This window comes from Pempheris klunzingeri, chromosome 17 (genome assembly GCF_042242105.1).
Source record: "Pempheris klunzingeri isolate RE-2024b chromosome 17, fPemKlu1.hap1, whole genome shotgun sequence".
Taxonomy (NCBI): domain Eukaryota; kingdom Metazoa; phylum Chordata; class Actinopteri; order Acropomatiformes; family Pempheridae; genus Pempheris; species Pempheris klunzingeri.
Window position 1 is genome coordinate 7,381,411 of NC_092028.1, and position 19,973 is coordinate 7,401,383.

Here is a 19,973-nt window from a genome sequence, read left to right on the forward strand (position 1 = left end):
TTGTATAGCACTTTCTAAATACTCAAAGACACTTTACAAGGAGAGAGAAAGCAACAATGAAAACATGTCATGAATAAAAATAGAAACAACTTTAAAAAGAGATAATACAATGTCAGTAGAATTGTGGGTATTTCAATGAACACCATGTTAGCGAGATAACGTAACAGAACTACATAAGGGATCCACAATTAAACTGGTATTTATCAAATTGGCCGCTTACAAAACTCGCTTCCTTCTTATGTGTGTGTGTGTGTGTGTGTTCGGAGTTATCTGGCCAACTGCGACTGGCTGCTTATTGAAACACCCTGCAGGTAGGTGTTGACTAAATCCATCCTGGGAGCAGTGAGGTGCAAGCACGACGCTTTCTAAGGGAAAAGCAACACTTGAGCGGGCAGGGGGTCTGGGTGGGGTCCAGAGCTGCAGGCATACTGTATTTTGGCCACTGTAGCTTCCAGATGCAGCCGTGCTGTGGGCTCAAACCCGGCCCCGTACCGCTGCTAAGTCACTGGTGATCGTGTGAGTGAGTTGTGATGAGAGGTTGATGTAAGGCAATGTTACATCTTTGTGTGTGTGTGGGGGGGGGACAGGAATAATTATACAGCACTTGTCTTAAAGTGCTTTAAAGTGAAAGGAACAAACATGTTAACAGTCAGTTTTGGGAAACAAAAAGGGATGGAGACTTGTACTGTTATCTTCTAGGTTCGATTCCCAGCCAACAGATTATTAAAACTACAATAACAACAAGCCACCAGTCAGATGTAAGTTTAGAAAAAGAGTGAGTTTTCAGTTGTGTGTTACAAGAAGGTAACCGCGCCTTGTCGGTTGTTGTGGCTGGGGAACACCGAGGTCCTTTTCAACAGCAGGGCTGCAGTCTCCACCACACAGAGAAGCCAAACTGGCATGTAAATGTCCAAACGTGTTGCAGGTCAACAGGCAGCTGGTCGCTTCTATTGTGGTCCTTGCTGTTGATGCTCAGAGATGAAAGGTGTCCTGTAACGTCTGAGGGAACGAAAACGGCTTTCTGAAACAGTCATGACACCTCCTAACTTACAATATACACAACCTTCTTTCTGGATCACGTTTGAGGGTACGTTTCAAATATAAAATAAAGAATTTAAAAAAAACGTTCCCCTTCTCCTCTCCAGAGGTCTCATTTAACAAAACGGTGGGTTTTATGTTCAAAAACATAGACTGAAGGGAGAATTTTGTCACATTTACTTTGATAACATGGCGCCCTGCAATCCCTCGTCTGTCAGGGTCTGGGACACTTGATAAAAATAGCCTTTCATTTCAATTAACATATGGAAAAGGGGGGGTTGGGGCAGGGAGAGACACTATTCATAATGGGAAGGATAGATATTTTCATAACTAGAGCGGCAGAGGATAGGGAGATCAGTTCTTAGTGAGGGGACAGATTAGGGAACAGACATTTTAACTTATATCCAGTACATGGCATAGATCATACATGAGGGTCAAGGCAACACATTTTTTAAACCTAACTACTCAGTAATCAATCTCAACTAGTTCTCATGGTGCCCTTCCCCGTTCCCAAACACAACGTTCCAGAGGAGGGGTGAGGCGGTGGATGGGCGTCCTAAGTCCTCCCTCCTTTATGCTGGGTCCGACAGGGATGGGGAGGAGGAGGGTGTGTGGGGGTGGTTGGTGGACGCGACGTGAAGGGGGTGGCTGGTTCCCGGGGGTCTCATTGATTGTAGAGGGAGCGCTGCTCCCAGGGCATGGCCTGGATGGTGCGTGGCACGGGGGAAGGCTTGAGCGTGGGCGCTCCGTTCGGATGGAGGGAGTGGCCGATGGGGTTGATGGTGGTGAGGGGCCGCTGGGGGGCCAGAGAGAAAGTGTCCTGGTGCTTCGGCTGTAGGGGGAAGTTGGGGGAGGGAAAGGGAAGACAGCCAGAGAGACAGTTAGAGGGGCGAAAAAGCACAGATTAAGACAGAAGGAGGGGAGGAAGGTGTGTGTGTGGGGGGGGGAGAATGCGTGTCAGTGTAAGCAGAGTGACTGCTTGGATAAAACAACAGTTTGATCCACTGATGAAGCTCAGATGGAGAAAACACACACACACACACTCACAGAACATGAGCTGCACACATCTGACTGACATCTCAACTCAAATGTCTTTCAAATGATGACCATGAGGCAGGATCTGTCAGAATTCTGTTGACAGTCATAAGTTAGGGGTTTAAACATCAAGCTAATTCATGTTAATCTCACTGTGGGTTTAGATAACTGCAGTTTATTGCAGCATCCTCGTCTAAGAATGAGTACACCGGAATGGTCCTTTAAGATTTCTGTAGGACTTTTATTGTCAGGAAATAAAGGGGGCACATTCTCCTGAGCCTGACTCCCTAATTCACTACTTCACAGCAACACAAAAGCTCTGAGATGGCTGAATATCACCTCAGAAGTTCATTTGAACACTTTTTGGAGCTGCAGACTCCAACATGAAGTTTTGATTTTTTGTTTTTTTACATTCAACTCGATGCATCTTGACCATCTAATGAGAGAAGGCATCATAAATAAGTGCTTGTGATGAAATGACTCCAACTACAACATCAACATGTGCAGCACAGCGCTGAGTGAATGATCAGTGTTAAAAGTGTGAAAGGAAAGACTAAGTTAGCAGCACAGCCCCAAGTTAGTAGTGTCCTACCGCCAGAGAGGATCCACAGATAAAGAATGACCCCCACCGACTGGATTTTAGTCTGCTGGTTTGTTTTACTGGGAGAAGCTTCAGGGGTGCTCTTTAAACTACACTAACAGATGACTAAACACTCCTGTCCAGGCGACTGCGTGCCACTATCAGGAGGCTGACAGCGCTACCAATGCTAACGACACCTGCGCTGTTTTCAGCCATTGTTAAAGTTTTGAGTCTGTGGCTACACACACACACACACGCCAGCTCTCTTTTCTGTCTTTGCTAGAGTGTGATGATTTTTTCTACCGTCTTATTTTAAGTCACTGAATCGACCGAACAACTGGAGCCCTACAGCTGGCAGAAGTGGGGAGCTCTGAGTGGAGGCAACACGGAGGATGTATATGTGGTCCCATATACAGTCTACTTACTACATACACTTGTATTAGTTCATGTAGACAGTACATGGCTATTTGTGCAGCAGCTCTGTGCAAGCAGGAAAATGATGTGCATGAGCATCTAAAACTTTGGACATGTTAATTGTCCCATCTCATAGAGGATATTATAGACTCATTTCCATCAGAGACTCAAGAATCCTTTTAATACTACTTTTAAACAGCAGACTAAAACCATAAAGGTTTAAGAAGAGAGCTAAGACTGCCCACCAGGAGTCTCTGCAGACAGCAGCTCACAGATCAGTTAGTGTCATTTTAAAGTACACCTCTTCATCTAAAGTCACACCTAAAAACAGTTATCTGTGCTTTCCACAGTCTAGAGGACATGAGCCGTGAGCAGAGACCCCTGGTGGACACAAAAAGCTTTAAAGTATTAGTCTCTCTCGCCTAATGTTAGTAGCCAGACAGGGAGAAGGTAGAAGGCAGCTAGGCAACTAGCCAGCAGACAGTGGACGGCCGGTGTGTGGCGGCTCTCTCTCCTACCATGGGGTTGGCGCTCAGCCTAGTGTATCCCGAGCTCATCTCCTTTACCTCAGGCACCAGGGGCTGAAGCAGGGAGTAGGAGGAGGATGGGGTGGCGCTGGAGGAGGAGACGTGTTTGGAGGATGAGCTCCTCATGCTCTGCTGGCTGCTCTGGGAGGACACCGAGCTGGGACGGCCCTGCTGGGACAGACAGGAGCTCAGCACTCAGAGCAAACCACACTACTATTAACTTACAGTGTAATGACTCCTCGATGTTTGCTGTGGCCCCAGAACCAGGTTTATCCTCCCTACCTGGTGGGGGTCAGGCACAGGCTGGCCGCCCTGCCCTCCCTGAGACATGGGGGAGACGCAGTGGGAGGGCAGAGGTTCCTGCTGGCCGTGTCCTCCATGCTGTGGTTGCATCATGGAGTTCGCACTGTTCTGCTGTTGCTGCTGCTGTTGCTGCTGCTGACGGCGAGGAGTGTTGGCAAAATTGGAACGACGACTGCCAGACTGGATGGGAGGAGGGAGGAGAGCAGGAGGTGGACAGAGGAAGACAGAGGGAAGACGGTTACTGTAAATTACTTCTGTCTTCATGCACATTGTTTGTGCCACATGCATGCCAGTAATGCACAGAGCTTGTGACAAGAGTGAGATCAGATATAGAGGGGGGGGGGGAGAGGTGACAGATGAATGTGATGAACTCCCATGAATCAGATTCTTCAGGCTTGTTGTGCTGTTCAGTGTAAACGTCTACAGTTGACGTGCTTCAGTTCTGTCTTACAGGCTCATTACCTCTACTATCCTGTCTTTAAAAAAAACAAAAAACTATCAATATGAGGAGATGGAGTGGTCAAGTTGTACACACACACACACCAACCTCACACAAACATAATTCATTCAACCAAACTTAGAAATTAGGACTAAACAGATCCTAACCCTACAACTACTACAGAAGATGCTTTCCTTGTCAACTTCTCCTCCAATCTTGACAGCTTTGGTATTTTTGCTGACATTAAATGTTTGACCTGACCTTCTCTCCCTGACCTTTTCCTTTCCACCCCTTCCAACTACATTTTAGACACAACCTGAGTCGAGCATGGCAACACTGAAGATCAAGTAGGAAGTAGTTTTGCAATGTAGTGGAATACCAAAAAGACATTTCGGTGACATTTAAAAAAAGGAGAGGATAAAATGAATTTTTGTAGTAAATTCAAAATTTCATTTGTTTAACTCAGGCTGCTGAAGCCTCATATAAGCTTCAGCTGAAACATGGAATGGATGTCTTATTTACAGTGGAACTGTGTTAGGAGGGTCTGGTCATGTATGGGCAGGAAGGAAATCACTGCAACTGATAACTGTCACTGTATAGGAATATTAGTAATGTTTTAAGACATACATTCAATGTGCTCCTTCATTTTCTTTTCCAGAATAAAAACTGCTCATACCCCAGTGAGGGGCTGTGGACTCTACAGGGCAGGGATAACACAGTAGGAGGCCCTTGAGCAAAAACTTGCTGTGGGCCCCTAAACACCCCCCATTTCTGCCATTCTCTGTGCATTTTGTCCAGCTTAGTAAATGACTAGTTTTTGTGAGCTTAATTGATTTTAAAAATGCTCCATATAAGCACATTATGTGCTAAAATAATGAAGCACACCAGATTTAGGGGTGTTGCACACCCAGCCCAGATGGCAGTCCAACCTTTTGTGGTCAAGATTATTCAGTAAGACCAAAGCTGTGGGGGAAATAGCATTTTACAGAGTCTGGTGAGTTTGGGATTTCAAAAATTATTTTTCCTTTGTGCAGGGTGTTTTGTAATGGTCAGACACCTGCTCTGACAGCAATCAATCACCTTCGCTTTAACGTTAAGGATAAGTTAACACTGCCACCAGTGCACTAACACTAAGACAGAGACAGATTCACCATGACGATTGGGTCTTAAAAAGCAGTTTGAAGGTTTTGCAGCAAAGACGGCCTTCATCAGTGAGTGGGATTTTCTTCCTGACCATCACATCTAAAGCTCCTGTGCATGTTGGCCCTTGCTCACAGTTGAAACTGCTGATTCTGCCTCAGACACAACACTCACACTCACACACACACACACATGCTCACTCACGCTCACACCAACCTGGTTTTTGGCCGCGGCGCTGCAGCGGTGCTGGGCCAGGTCCAGCATGGTTCGGTAGCTCTTAAAGCAGGACGGGCAGTTGAACCGGTTCTTATGAACCAACCCCACACACATACACACACAGACACACACACACACATTTGGATTACTATACCTGTGAGGAAAATCCACTAAATTGTATTCATTCCCTGACCTCTAAAGCCTGAACCTTTCCCTAAACTTGTCCTAACCCTGGTTTAAGCCTAACTCCAAGCATGCTTTCACTACAGGAGGGTGTTCGGAAGACTGTAGCAGGAGAGAGGACACAGGATCAAGAAAAATGTGCTGCAATACGTTACATGCACTGACTTCATTAAAGCAAATACAAAATATGCTTTGTGTCACATGCACATCCACATCCACACACACACAAACAAACAATTCCATTATGGTATGTAAAATCGATTCACAAAGTTCTTGCTGCTGGTGGATTAACAGCTGATTTTGTGAAAAGCTAAAAAGGTTTTCCTTCAGAAAGTGGTCAAACAACTGTTTGTCTTATCCTGGATTCTCTTTTCAAAAGGTTTTTTTTTTGATGACACAACGTTACTTGACATTGAACACTCCACTCTCCATTATTTGGAAATGGTTTTGTGTCCGTCCGAGCCGCAGAAGTATTCCAACTGGGAACATTGTCTATGGAGAAAATTAATGGCTATTTTTAATTCTGGAACCAGGAAAGATGGTCCATTTGTTCGACGGTTAAAAGTATCTATCTTTAGATTCATCTACAAAAAACATATAACATATAAAAAGGGTACAAAAAATGAACATGCATATGTCTGACTTGTAGCTCACATTACAACAGTGTACAGGGGTTCTTGTGAGGGTGTCTGGGAGGATTTATTTTCAGTGTACCAACTAAACAGGTATGGGGAGCTGTGATTAATAGGGGGAGGGAGGTAAAACCATCTGCTGTGGGTTTTTTCATTAGATTTTTGTGATGCATTATTACTTCATGTCTATCATATTTACCATCTTACTCTTGATTACATGCAGTTGGTGTTACAGTATTGTAGAAATCCCATCGCACCCCTACACCCCTCACACTACACACACCCTCTCAATAACCTAAGGGAATTATGATGCTGCATGAATAGAGCTTAGGAATCAATGTCTGTGTCTGCAAAAGATACTCTATTAACATTAAATGAATACGATTATTATCTGGCATTAAAAGCATCTCAGGTGATCCAATCACAAGTTCACAACTTTAACTACGTCAGTTCACACCTGGCATTAGAATGCGTCTCCGCACATGTCGAGTAACCACTTGTTAACTAGTCATGAAGCACACAGACACGTTTTTGTGCCCAGGCATGGAAAAAGACTATAAGGATTTAAAATTCAGTCGTGCTGAGTACAATTTGTAGGCGGTCCTTCAATGTGGCCCAGGACACACGGACACAGTCTGAGAGATCAGATCTCATTGCATCATCTATGCATTCACACCTGTACTGAGAGCTGTCCACTTGTGATCAGACCACCCAGGACGCATGCCAGGTTCTAACGGGGCCCTAAACAGGCACTTTCACATTTTGAAAATGAGGGTTTCTAGAATCAACTGAGAGCTTTATTCAATTTTACGCCAAACTTTATCACAATACACCTATTAAGAACTTGTAGACAGAGGGAGTATAGCTTAACTGTTACTGCAAATTTAACAGGGACTTGTGATATGCTTCTTCTGTCACCATACAGAGTCTAAAAAACAGAGTAAATAAACCTGGAGACATGGTAAGCTGCACAGTGAGAAAGTAGAGCCCTCAGGTAGAGCAGTGGAGAGTGATGCAACACACTAGGGAAGGCTTTTTGACTTATAAACCACTGAAACACTGTCTTCAGTGGGAAAAAATAAAGGACATTCACCAGCCCTGCTGAATGTCCTTTACTGGGTCTATTTCAATAGCTTATTAAAATACACGTAACTGAACACAGGCAGGAACAACTCTTGTTTTCTCTCCTCTCCGTTTATCTGCAAAGCTCTGGGAGCAAAACTTTCAGGCAGCAGCTTCTCAAGTTTAGCCGGCACAGACCGCCACTGGTTAAAACTACAGATGTTGCCAACAGCAGGTCATATCAAATGTCCCTCATTACGCCAAGTCATTTGTTAACAGGCCAAAGTTAAACTTGTCTGTGCTCGACCAAAGATCAACTGTGAAGGAAGAAACTTCACTCTGTAGCACCACTGCACAACCAGGCTGGACTGAGTTTTCTGTATTTCCTACAACTCAGAGAGTGAGAGGTTTCTCTTCGGATGATTCTGTCATGTCATTGTCAGGAGCCACATTCTCCAGTTAAACTTTTGATTCGTATCACAACAATTATCTTAACTCGTAAAATTAAAAGATTTAGATAAAGTAGCTTGTGAAAAATAAAGTGTCAGATTTTTTTTTTTTTTTTTTACAACCGTCAGTTCAATGTGTCGAATGCATATTGAATCAACATTTTGGTTAATGTGAATATAGGACATCCCTGGGGGAAAAAGTTGTTAAATGCTTTAAAGTGTACCACCATGTAAGACTGAACAACGGAGAAGTTGGTCAGGGAGGTGTCACAGTGCCAATCATAGAAATGGATGTTCTGAATCTGATAAAAAACATCTAGATATTTGTTCACATCTTGGTATTTTCTTTTTATCGTGTATTAATGTGTGACTGAAAAACACACCATTCCCTCCGGTTTGGCTAACATTTGAGGAAAAACTACTGCTATAAATGTGTGAGGTGTTTTAAAGGGGTATGTACATTGTACATACAGTAACAACTACCAACTGTTGATTGACTTCACCTGTTTATGTAATTTCATACTTAATAAATCATACACTACTGTTGATATAGAAGATTAAGATTATGTCAGTTAAAAAGAGGATGAGTAAGGGGGGAGAGAGACACAGGAAAAAAAAACCTTATAGAGGAACACCACTGCTGTGCATGCAGTGGCCTGCTCTGCACTGACCAGGGCACTGCTTGCTTACAGTATGAGAAAAGATTTTGAGACAAACTGATTCTCAGTCTTCACGGTATCAATGACATTCAGGAAGCATTTAAATCAAAACAAGGCATGTCCTAAATCTAAATATCTCGTTACGTTTCATTCAAATAGAAAATATGCAAATTCTCCCGTGTTTTTCTGCAAAACTCACAAAATTGTTATATCACGCATCTACTCAAGCATCATTCACTCTTCTCACAGTGCCATCTCACCAGACCCACCTGGTTGGTTGCAGCGGCGGTGCAGCGGTGCTGGGCCAGCTCCAGCATGGTCCTGTAGCTCTTGCAGCAGGAGGGACAGTCGAAGCGGTTGGGCCCGTCATCGTGGATCCTCTGGTGGTTACGGAGGTACCGGGCTAGGCGGAAGGCCTTCCCGCACAGGTCGCACATGTAGCGCTTCTGTCCGTGGATTCGCATGTGGTTGCGCAAGGACATGTAGTTGGTGTAGGGCTTGCTACAGAAGTCGCACCTACGTTTTGGAGACAAAAATTGCGTGAAGGCTAGAAGTGAACAGGAAGAGATGATATTCCAGATATTTTCTTATTGTTCTCCACTGAAAGTGACATACAGTGATTGAGGTGGTAGTAGCTCTGTGTCTTAATCAACAACATTGTGGCCTCTTTACTGACACAGACTGAAAATGGATCATACCTAGATAATCTTAATCATCCACGTAAAAAGAGTCCCCAGTCCCTACCTGAAGTCTCCAGTCTTGTGGGTGAGCTTGTGGTTGAGCAGGGAACTGGCGTGTTTGTAGGCGCAGCTGCACATATCGCAGACGTACGGCCTCTCGTCTGATTCCATGTCGTCTGATGCCGTTGTCGCCGCTGCTGGCGCCGGCGCCCGGGACTCCAGGGAGAGGCTAGAGCTGGAGAGTGACGCTGAGGAGAGACTGGAGGTGGAGAGGGCTGCGGAGGATGAAGGAAGCTGATCGCACCAGCTGATGGTCGAACTCGGCTGTCACAGAAGAGAGGAATACATTACTACAACGTCCGATTATCAACAAGTCATGATGTTTGTAGGGATGGAACGCACACTTGATGGCTAATTGTTCTCTCAAGCCCTGCTGTGGTGAGTACAGTTAGATAACAGAATAAACATGGCTTTACACTAGCGAGTAACAGAACAATCTTGCACTTTATCATAAGAAAACACTGGCAGGAGAACCGATCAGTAAGTGAAGAAAGACAGCTCAGCACCATGGACAGCAACTCTACCCACATTAGAGATCAGCACGGGGCCTTAATATTTGGATAATCTGTAATAGTTCAGCGACTACTGAATGGTATTTTTGCTTGAAATGCACATCCCTCAACATGACATTCATGACCAGATGACAGTCCTGGAGAGACAGACAACCTTACATCACATTTGAAAATAACCAACCACCACATTCGCCTAAAGCTGTCCACAACAAAATGACCAGCAGCAGGACTGCAGATCTGAGACGCTCACGAAGACTCTTAATAACTTTCTAAATGGTACAGCTCCACTCTACTGTATCTGCTGCAAATACCCTTTGTTTGTGTACATTTGTGTAGAATGCTGCCGACTGAGTGCTCAAAGTAACCCGAGAAAAGAACACGATGACATGTCAAATTAAATGTTATGCATGAATGTATGGTATTACACCAAGAAAATTATTGCCAGACTGGCTGTTTAATTGAGGGTAAAAGCTCTCTAGACAGAATCCGCACATCACCGGTCTCTAAACCATTTCCTTAACACTGTACCATACAGTCAATGCCACATCACATCGACAAGGTACGAGACACCGCATACAACTGCTATCGGGGTGCTGCTGTGTGTCCAACAGGGTCACACAAAAGTAGACTGACCATCAGTGATGGTCAACAGTTACTGTGGAGAGGCAGTGTGTGAACGCACATAGCTCAGGGAGACTGGAAGGATGTGAGGGACACCCTGACAGCACTGCCATCTCCCCTTCATGGTGGGAGATCTAGGAGCAGCACTGACGTTGGGAAGTTTGGGGAGATTCAACAACTTGGTGGAATAAGTCAAACCTGCCCGAACGCGCGGCATCATTACATGTGAAGTTCACTTGCATGTGCGTGACAGCTAAAGACTCCAGACGTGAAAGTAGCCTGTGATGCCGCCCACATTCAAATGGAGAAAAATGTTTAATCTTATAAATCAATGTGTGGGTGACTGTGTGCGCGGTGCAGATAATATGTCGACTGAGAGCGACCATGAATGAACCGTACAGTCTGGCATCACAAAGAGGTCTTTCAAAGTCCTCCGCGGGGCGTCTTCCGTTCCCATTTCCTGTGGGACAGCCTGGTCGTGTTTACTTTGCGCTGTTCGCTAACAATATTGCAGGCCTCGTGAATGCACCGCTTGCTTTAGCTGCTTAAATAAATCCAAAAGGTTAACGGTGTTGGAATACACCTTTCAAAGCACAGTTTTATAAACGGCTCTACCCAGAAGCAAACCGCTTCTTGTCAGCGCTGCCTTGTTTTGCACGGGCTCTGCTGCTAGCTAGCTAGCCGTGTTCGGTTTGGCTGGGGCAGCCAGTGTTGTCTGGTGTTAGCATTAGCTCGGTGATGCTTGGCTACATTTTCACGTATTTTCCTAACACTTTGGCGTCTCCACACGGCACAGCAATGACAAAGTTCTGGGCATACACGTCCAATTTCACTGAAACCTTCATGGGGGTGTAAGAGATATAGTATGTGGGGGCTAATAATAACTAGCCACTTAGCACGGCGGCTAAGAGTCAAACTAGGCCATAAGCCGCTCAGCATGACGACTGGTACGTTAGCAGGAAGCTAACGAAGCTGCTCTGTGACATAACTTGCAGCTTTAAATCACCCAGTGTTGCTCAACTGCAATTCTCACACTCAATTAACAACCATGTAATTACAAAAAGACATTCCGCCGAGTGCTTAGCTTGTAAAAATGTTGCTCCATTAGCCGTTAGGCATAGCTATTTGTTGGCTGGGCTAACGGTGGTGGCAGCTGGCTTTCTTACTCCGGAGTCGTTAGGATCCTTTTTCCAGAACAATTGAGAGCAGTGGCCGAAAGACTCTGTCGATGTCACATAATTCACTCCGTTTCTGTCTTGAAAGTCTCCGTGTGTGCTGCCGGTATTTGTCCTGGCGTACATCGTCGGTTTTCAGATTCTTCGACTTTTTCTAGCTGAAAAGAAATTGGGCCGCTTTGTAGGGATCTTCTTCCGAAAAGAAAAATATTTCTTCTGTGAAATGAGCGTTTTGGCGGCGGACATATCGAAGCAAGCGGGGCATTACTGCCGCCTGTTGGACTGGAGTGTGACAGCACAGACCACGGTGCAACTGTTTTCTCTTTTCTCCTTAATGTTTTCCCCTTTATGTGTGAGATTAAAATACAATTTTAAAAAAAGCATAATTTGTACAACAGATTGGTTGTTAAGTTTCAGATATCTGTAGAAAAAAATTAGCATTGGTGGAATGTTACTATTACAACTTTACTTTACTTTATCCCTCTTTCCTAGAGGGAAACTTTCACCTAGCTAGCCTACTAGTTCATACAAACAAATCTTTTACATGCAACACATGTGCAATGAGCTAGAAAACATTATGCATTTATATATATATATATATACAGTGCTTAACAAATTTATTAGACCACCACCCAGTGTAAGGTGTTTGCCTAAATTAACAGTATTGCTGATAACCAAAATATTTTTTAATTTCTGTAATAACCCACCAGTATGTGTAAGCTCTTTAATCAAAATGATGTATTTGAAATGATGTAAAAGGAATCTGGAGTAGTGGAACTGATGGACTGGCCAAGTCAAAGTCCAGACTTGAATCCTATCGAACAGATCTGGGATATATTGAATTAAAAAATAGATCACACACAAATTTAATCCAAAGCAAGTCTCTGGGAACAGCTAGGAACTATTTGGAACTCAATAACAAAAGAGACGGTCGAAAAGTACATGAAAACAATCAGGGCCAAAGGAGGTCAAACTAAATATTAAAGCTGCAAGCAGCGTTGGAGGGCCCTCGCACCTCCGTGCACGTCGTGGCGTGCGGCGGCTACGTCCTGTTGCTGGACTCCGACCCTTCCACGCGATAAAACTGGGATTTTACCGAACAGATCAGTGCTTCTCTTCTACAGCTGACTCAATCAGTGAGTTTGTTTATGTCATTGTGTTACTTCGATGCTTTTAATGGTTAGTTTGGATCCAAAGAAATATTTATGTAGCACACAACAACACAAACATACTAATGAGGCAGCAGCAGAGCAGCAGCTTCCTGTGTTCTGTGTGGTAAAATCCCTGTTTTAGTGAATGTAGTCTGGTATGTGTGCAGAGAGCGATATAACGGCTGTTTGTGGGTAAACCAAAAGGATCTTCCAGGTCTCTCTCTGTAGGGATCCTTTCCATAATGCTGTCACACACTTGGAATAACACTCTGAGCCTGTCAGTGGACCAAACAAGCACTTTTAGTGGACCTACTGTGATCAGGTGCAGTTGGCAGTCGACTGAGGCAAACTGGACCAATTTTTTTTTAAAGTTCCACTTTAATGTCTGACTGAGCTGCAGTGAAACGAGGAAAGCTTCAGTGTGACTGCAGGATTAGTTGGTTCTGTCATGAGGAAACCAGCTGGAGGTTCCTGCAGGGAGACTCTGACCCATGTGACGACGTGACACCTCATCGCTTCACACCGTCGCATACTAAGAGCAGAAGATGGGCCGCATCACACGACACATGCGTACATCCTGATCACACACCTGAACACAACACAAGCTGATTTGTAACGCTGCAGTAGGAAATATTACATTATAATTCTGGTTGAAATAACCCATTTTGTCACTACAATATTTATTTGAAGGTTTCCTTTAAAAACAAATGTGTCTGAGTGCTGTTCCCTTTGTGTTTAGATTTTTTTCTGGCCTGTAAATGCACCAGTGATAATATCTAATTATATGAAAACACACTTTGTCCGTGACTCCTCAATTTAAAAGAAGAGCTGGAGCTGGAGGCAGGACGTGGTTAGCCTAGCTTAGCATAAAGAGTGGAAGCAGGGAGAAACAGCCAGCCTGGATCTGTCCAGAGTTCAAAAACACACCTGTGAACACCTCTAAAACTCATAGACGAAAACATGTTGTGTCTGGGTTGAGTGTGAACACAAACAGAAATGTAAAAATAACACAGTGGTTTCAGGGTGAGTTACGTGCTGGAGTGACCTCATCTCACTCTTGGAGAGAAAGCTAAATAGCACATTTCTGAAAATGTTGAACTGTTTCTTCATGCTACAATTAGACAATTAAATTAAAATGACATGTAATTTTATTATATGATACATATTATAATATTATAATATCATTTTTATGTGCAACATTAAATCAAATCAGATCAGCTGATACTCAGTAAACAGTCCTTGATTGTATCCCAGTATGATATGAACAGTAAGACACCAGTCTGAAGAGTTCTGAACGATGCTCTACAGAGGAACAACTACACAGGAAATCAATATTTAATTTCTAATTTAAGTTTTTATTTCAAATTATTTCAGATTTTTTGTTTGTTTGTTTTTTGTATGTTGGATAAACCGGAGCACCCGGAGAAAACCAGTTTAAACACAGAGGAACAGATCAGATCCTGACAGACGGATCGCTCCCGTCTGTCAGGACATGAAACTGAACCTCCGTGTCTTGTTTCACGCCTCCTTATTTTTCTGTTTCTTGTTCTTGTACTGGCGGCGGTGTTTCGGTGTTAGAGCTTTCTTGAAGCGCCTCCACAAAGATGGCTGGCCGGTGACTTGGGCCTCCCCCAGTGGGGCGACCTCGTCAGTGACTTGGCCCTCCCCCCGTGGGGCGACCTCATCAGGGACCTGGGCCTCTTCAAGTGGGAAAACCTCCTTGTTGACTTGGGCCTCCTCCTTTGGGGCAACCTCTTCGGTGACTTGGGCCTCCTCCTTTGGGGCGACCTCCTTGTTGACTTGGGTCACCTCCAGTGAGGCGACCTCTTCGGTGACTTGGGCCTCCTCCTTTGGGGCGAGCTCTTCGGTGACTTGGGTCTCCTCCAGTGGGACGACCTCTTCTGTGACTTGGGCCTCCTCAAGTGGGGCGACCTCCTCGGTGACTTGGGCCTCCTCAAGTGGAGCGACCTCTTCGGTGACTTGGGCCTCCTCCAGTGGGGCGACCTCCTTGGTAACTTGGGCCTCCTCCTTTGGGGCGACCTCTTCGGTGACTTGGGCCTCCTCCAGTGGAGCGACCTGGGACTCCTCCGGAAGGGCAACCTCCTCTGCGACAGAAGTGTTCTGTGGTGCATGGAGGTCAGTTGTGATCAAGTTGTTTACCTTTGAAATGGGGGTTTTTCCAATCTGCTCACATACCTGGAGCATCATTGGGTTTTTGTAGGTATCAACTTGTTTCTGCAGTTCATGCGTCTTTAGTTTGAAGACCAACAGAGAGTCTCTTTCGCCTTTCAGCCTTTCTTCCAGGCTCAGGACTTTGGTGACTCTCTCATTAAACTCAAGCCTGAGTTCCTCCAGTTCTTTTTTCAGGAGGTCAGCTCTCTGCCTTTCAGCTTGGACTTGATCTGTAAGATCTTTGATCAGGTCGTCTTTGTTGTTGTTCGACCCGTCCAGGGGCTCGGCTGCGAGGGCTGTCCAGGAGAGACTCTTGATTTCCTGTTTGAGCCTCACCACCTCCTTGTCTAGATCGAACCTCAAGCTCTGCTGCTGCTTCAGTTTCCACTCTGCTTCTTCACGCATGTACTTCTCATTGTAAGAAGTTTGCTGCTCCCTACGTCTCAAACCTCTTTCATAGTGAAGGTCGGTTAGGGCTTTCTGCAGACGCTGGTGCAGAGGTGGATTCCTCCCCCAGTAGTATGGAGATGACTGGCCACCCTGGTGGTTCTGAGATGACTGGCCACCCTGGTGGTTTTGAGATGACTGGCCACCCTGGTGGTTTTGAGGTTGCTGGCCACCCTTGTGGCTTTGAGGTGGCTGGCCACCCTTGTGGCTTTGAGGTGGCTCGCCACCCTGGTGGTTTTGAGGTGGCTGGCCACCCCGGTGGTTTTGAGATGACTGGCCACCCTGGTGGTTTTGAGATGACCGGGAATCCCAGTAGTATTGAGATGACTGGCCACCCCGGTGGTTTCGAGATGACTGGCCATCCCAGTAGTACTGAGATGACTGGCCACCCCGGTGGTTTTGAGGTCGGCCGCCACCCCAGTGGTTTTGAGGTGGCACAACTGAAGTTAAGCACTTTATCAATTTTTAACCTTGCAGACTTGGTGATCTTGGAAAGAACAGAGAGTCCAGAATGCTGGAAGCTATACCTGTGTCTGCAGGAGTATGGCCATTACAATCAATAATATGCTTTCAGATGTACCAGTCCTTGGCAAGTAGTTTTTCAGTGTTTTTCACAAGAGTGCAGAATACTTCCTGACAGCAGTTTGGCGCTCAGTGCTCAAACAAGACAGGTTTCCTATGTGCAACCAAATCAAAAGCTCCAACACCAGGCCCCAAGGTCTGATTCCAAGAAACTGTGTGAAAGTATAACTTTTTTTGTTTTTATTTTGCATCTTACAGATTTATTCCAATCATACGGAGGACACTGATCCTAAGGCCTCACATACACCTTTACCTGGTTGTGGTTAACAACAGCAATGTCTTTAATGCTGCGATGCATGAAAAAATATCATTTTAAAAATAGGGCTTACTATATGTTTAATTGACTTGTATTTCTCATCCTCAGTGTGGAACATGGTGGAGTGAAAAGGTTGAAGTCAGGTCCCAGGAAGTGTAAGTGTGCGAGTAACCGCGATTCATAATGACAAAACAGTGTTCCAGTTTTTGCTGATAAAATGTAACGAAGAGGTGTTTGTCAAACAAACGTTACTCGATGAGAAATGTAACAGGATGAAAATAATGTTTTGATGTCTACTCCTCCCCATCAGATGCCTGCAAAGTCACACTGGACCCAAACACAGCTAACAGTAAGCTGTTTCTATCCTTCTACAGAGTCTCCTCTGACACACTGATGAGGTCAGTATGGTTTAACTAAAGTTAGAACTTCTCTCTAGCTCTTTTTCCCCACTAGTTACACCACTTCTACTGCGGCATAAATGCCTTTGTGGAAATAGTTAGTATAGCTTTAAATTCTCAGACTATGTTGGGAATGGTTGGCAGGTAATGAAACCCTCAAACTCTCTGTCACACTATGCATTTAGCCTTCAGTTTTTATGTTAGGGATTGTCATATTCTCTCAAAGTTGGTGTTGGATTAGTCTACTTTATTAGACTGAATGACATGTTTGCCTTCGTAGAGCTTAACAGTGACTACAGACTACAATGTTTTTTTTTTTATTAAACCATTGAACTTATCCTATTGCTTGCCGGTGATTCAAGTCCTTTTAGGTAAAAGCACTAGTTTTTATCAGTTGCTTCAGTGTGTCTGGGTACTACAGGGGGACTGTATTACAAATTCAGAAAGCAGGATATCCAGATACTTAGAGCAACAAAATGTGGCATTACTCTGACAGATACCGTGCAGCGTCAAGCTTTCCATTTAGCTTCTTCAGTGTCAGGTCTATAGTATTGTTCATGCTGGCTCACTGTCTGTTAGAATGTCTTTTTCATGTAACATGCTGCAGGAACATGTGTCATAGATAGTATGCATGTCCCCCTCAAGTCAGCATTCTATTTTCCTGACTCCACTTTGTCTGGACGATGGTCAGTTCATGTAAAGGTCATGTCCATCTTTGGGGTACCCCCTCACATACCTGAAACCAGATATTGCTTGCAGAATCCTATATACAGTCCCTGACAAAAGTCTTGTCGCTTGCCGAAGTTGTTGGAACAACAAATAATAACTTGACTTGTAGTTGATCAATTGGAATCTGAAATGGCTTATATGAAAGGCAAAGGCCTCTGGATTATGTGTGAAGCTCTAATCTGTGATTGGTTGAATCATTTAAAGGCACGACAAGACTTTTGTCCAAGCCAAATCTGACCTTTCTGTTCTAATTAAATGATAAAACTCAATGAATGATACAAAACCTTATTTTGATACAATACACATAATCCAGAGGCCTTTGCCTTTCATATAAGCCATTTCAGATTCCAATTGATCAACTACAAGTCAAGTTATTATTTGTTGTTCCAACAACTTCGGTAAGCGACAAGACTTTTGTCAGGGACTGTATGTGAAAGCTTTGCTCTGTATTCTTTAGTCTCATCTATGCTTGTGATGTTAGACTCCGAGCTCGTGAACCTGCATAAACTTCTTGAATGTATCTTGGTATCCTCTCTTCATTAGGACACAGAAAAGCATCCCTACACTGTCATAGCTGCTGTTCATTTTATTAGTAACACCTGTGATTTCCCTTTTATGATAAGAAATCAGTCTGCAGTTAAAAAGGCCCTTAGCTGTACCTGCGTGTTCCTTAATACATCTGTGTTAAATGACAGACAGCTGGGGCAAAGCCATTTTATATATGGATTACAGACATGCTACTTGCAACATACTGCATGGGTATACTTAATAAACTAAAATTGCTGTGATTTAAAGCACCAGAAGGAACCATCATCTGCCGTCATGTTCAACATTAATGGAGCACACAGATAAAGGAATTTCTAAATCATTTGTCACTGTTGCATTTCCTGAGGTACATCTTCTACGGGACAGCAGAGCTATGAATCTTACTGGAGAGACAATAAAACAACAACGACAGACGCTGTCATGCCAAAGCGAATGGATTTTATTATGCATCTAGTTTGTATTACATGGTCAGCTATAATTCCATGTGAGATACACAAGTGAAAGAAATCAAAGTGAATACTTGAGTTGTGACAGACTTTCATGTTTCGTCATGTTAGTTATTATTCGGGATAAATACTTTGGCTGTGACACTTTTAAGTGTGCTCTATTTTATAGACTTCATATCATAATCTACAACACATCATTTGATATTGTGTCAAAACTCTCAAAGAGACCGTTTTAATAAGCAGAATGACTCACACATAACTAGTAAATAGATTCTGTACAACATTTACAATGTATGAAATCACAAATACTGTGTCAAAGTAAAAATGTCTGTATAAAAAAAAGCTTACAATGGCAACAATGGACAAAAATAATACCTGCTCAAATAAGACTTTTTTCATCTCATATGCAAATGCACAGAACCTGTGAAAGAACAAACAAATCAGAGAATCACTAGGTGAACAATTTGTGCAATGGAGCAAAACTTTCATTAGTAACTTATAATAGTGCTCATTACAACAGCCTTAGACTGCTCTCATCACTCCGACACACCTGTAGAACACCCCTCCGGTGTGTTTGGCTTGCTTATCTAGGGTACACACTGTGGGTGTAAGTATGTGTGAAAAAATATCTTTAGTGAAATACTTAAGTTCAATTTTTTGAGACTAATCACAACATAAGTACAATAAAGTGGTTCCCTTAGTTCTCAATGACACCGAACAACTGTACTTTAAGGTGACCTGTGGAGTTTTCTTGCAAACAAAGTGTGTGGATCCCTCAGGACTAATAATACTTGTGCATTTTCTTCCCCATAAAACATTTACAAAGCTGATTCTTTTTTCAGTCCTGCATTGGCTCCCTACATGTTCATTGCCTTTGTTCCCTACGTTTGATGGCCAACTGTCTATCAGTGTTCACTGCGTGAAACCAGCAACGGGACATAACTTACACTGTTGCGTGCTTGTGTGCAATCGAAACAGGAACACATGTAAAAACATCATGCTTCATAGCACTACAAATGAACAAGATCTCCACACAGGAACTTTAAAGGGATTTGTGAATGACCAGATCACACTGGAATAACTAATTCCCTATAGAGAAGAGAAACTGCAGAAAGTCTGCTGACATGTAGATGGTAAATAAAAAGGTGACAGAAGAAAAACTGGCTGCAGTCGTCTAGCTCTTCAGCTCTTGTAAGTCTGATGCCCTTCAACTATTACTTCTCACTTTCTTGTAAACAGTGAAATGTTAGGTTTTGGCACATAATATTGGCTCTTGGCACCTGTAAATGACCATCACCAGTCATCTTCAGAAAACCATCCTTGTTGAAGGTTTTTAACACAGCACTAAATTGTCCCTCAAAAGCTCAGTGACACTAACATTAACATTTTGACTACTACTGAACTTGGTGTACTATATAGCATTGAGAGCCTAATTAAAGGGTTAGAGGCTAAAACTGGAGAACTGGAGTGTGTCACCTAAAAGGCCCATGTCAGTGTTTATGCATGTTGTGGCCATTACTG

The 19,973-nt window shown here is 43.7% G+C and overlaps 1 protein-coding gene across 3 annotated transcripts; it reads right to left on the reverse strand.

Moving 5' to 3' along the window:
* LOC139216652 (zinc finger protein 646-like) lies at positions 1-11,920 on the reverse strand. Of its 3 annotated transcripts, XR_011585575.1 has the most exons (7): positions 11,717-11,920; positions 9,422-9,681; positions 8,947-9,193; positions 3,877-4,077; positions 3,586-3,762; positions 1,336-1,870; positions 1-1,282 (listed from the first exon to the last, which is right to left on the reverse strand). XR_011585575.1 is itself a non-coding variant. In XM_070847839.1 (6 exons), the coding sequence occupies exons 1-6, from the start codon at positions 11,849-11,851 to the stop codon at positions 1,703-1,705; spliced, it is 1,140 nt and encodes a 379-aa protein (XP_070703940.1). In that variant the 5' UTR covers positions 11,852-11,920; the 3' UTR covers positions 1-1,702. The 3 variants fall into 3 exon arrangements, 2 of the variants coding, with proteins under 2 accessions (XP_070703940.1, XP_070703939.1); XM_070847839.1 differs by having other exon boundaries at positions 1-1,870; positions 3,634-3,762; XM_070847838.1 differs by having other exon boundaries at positions 1-1,870.
* Positions 11,921-19,973: the final 8,053 nt, after the last annotated feature.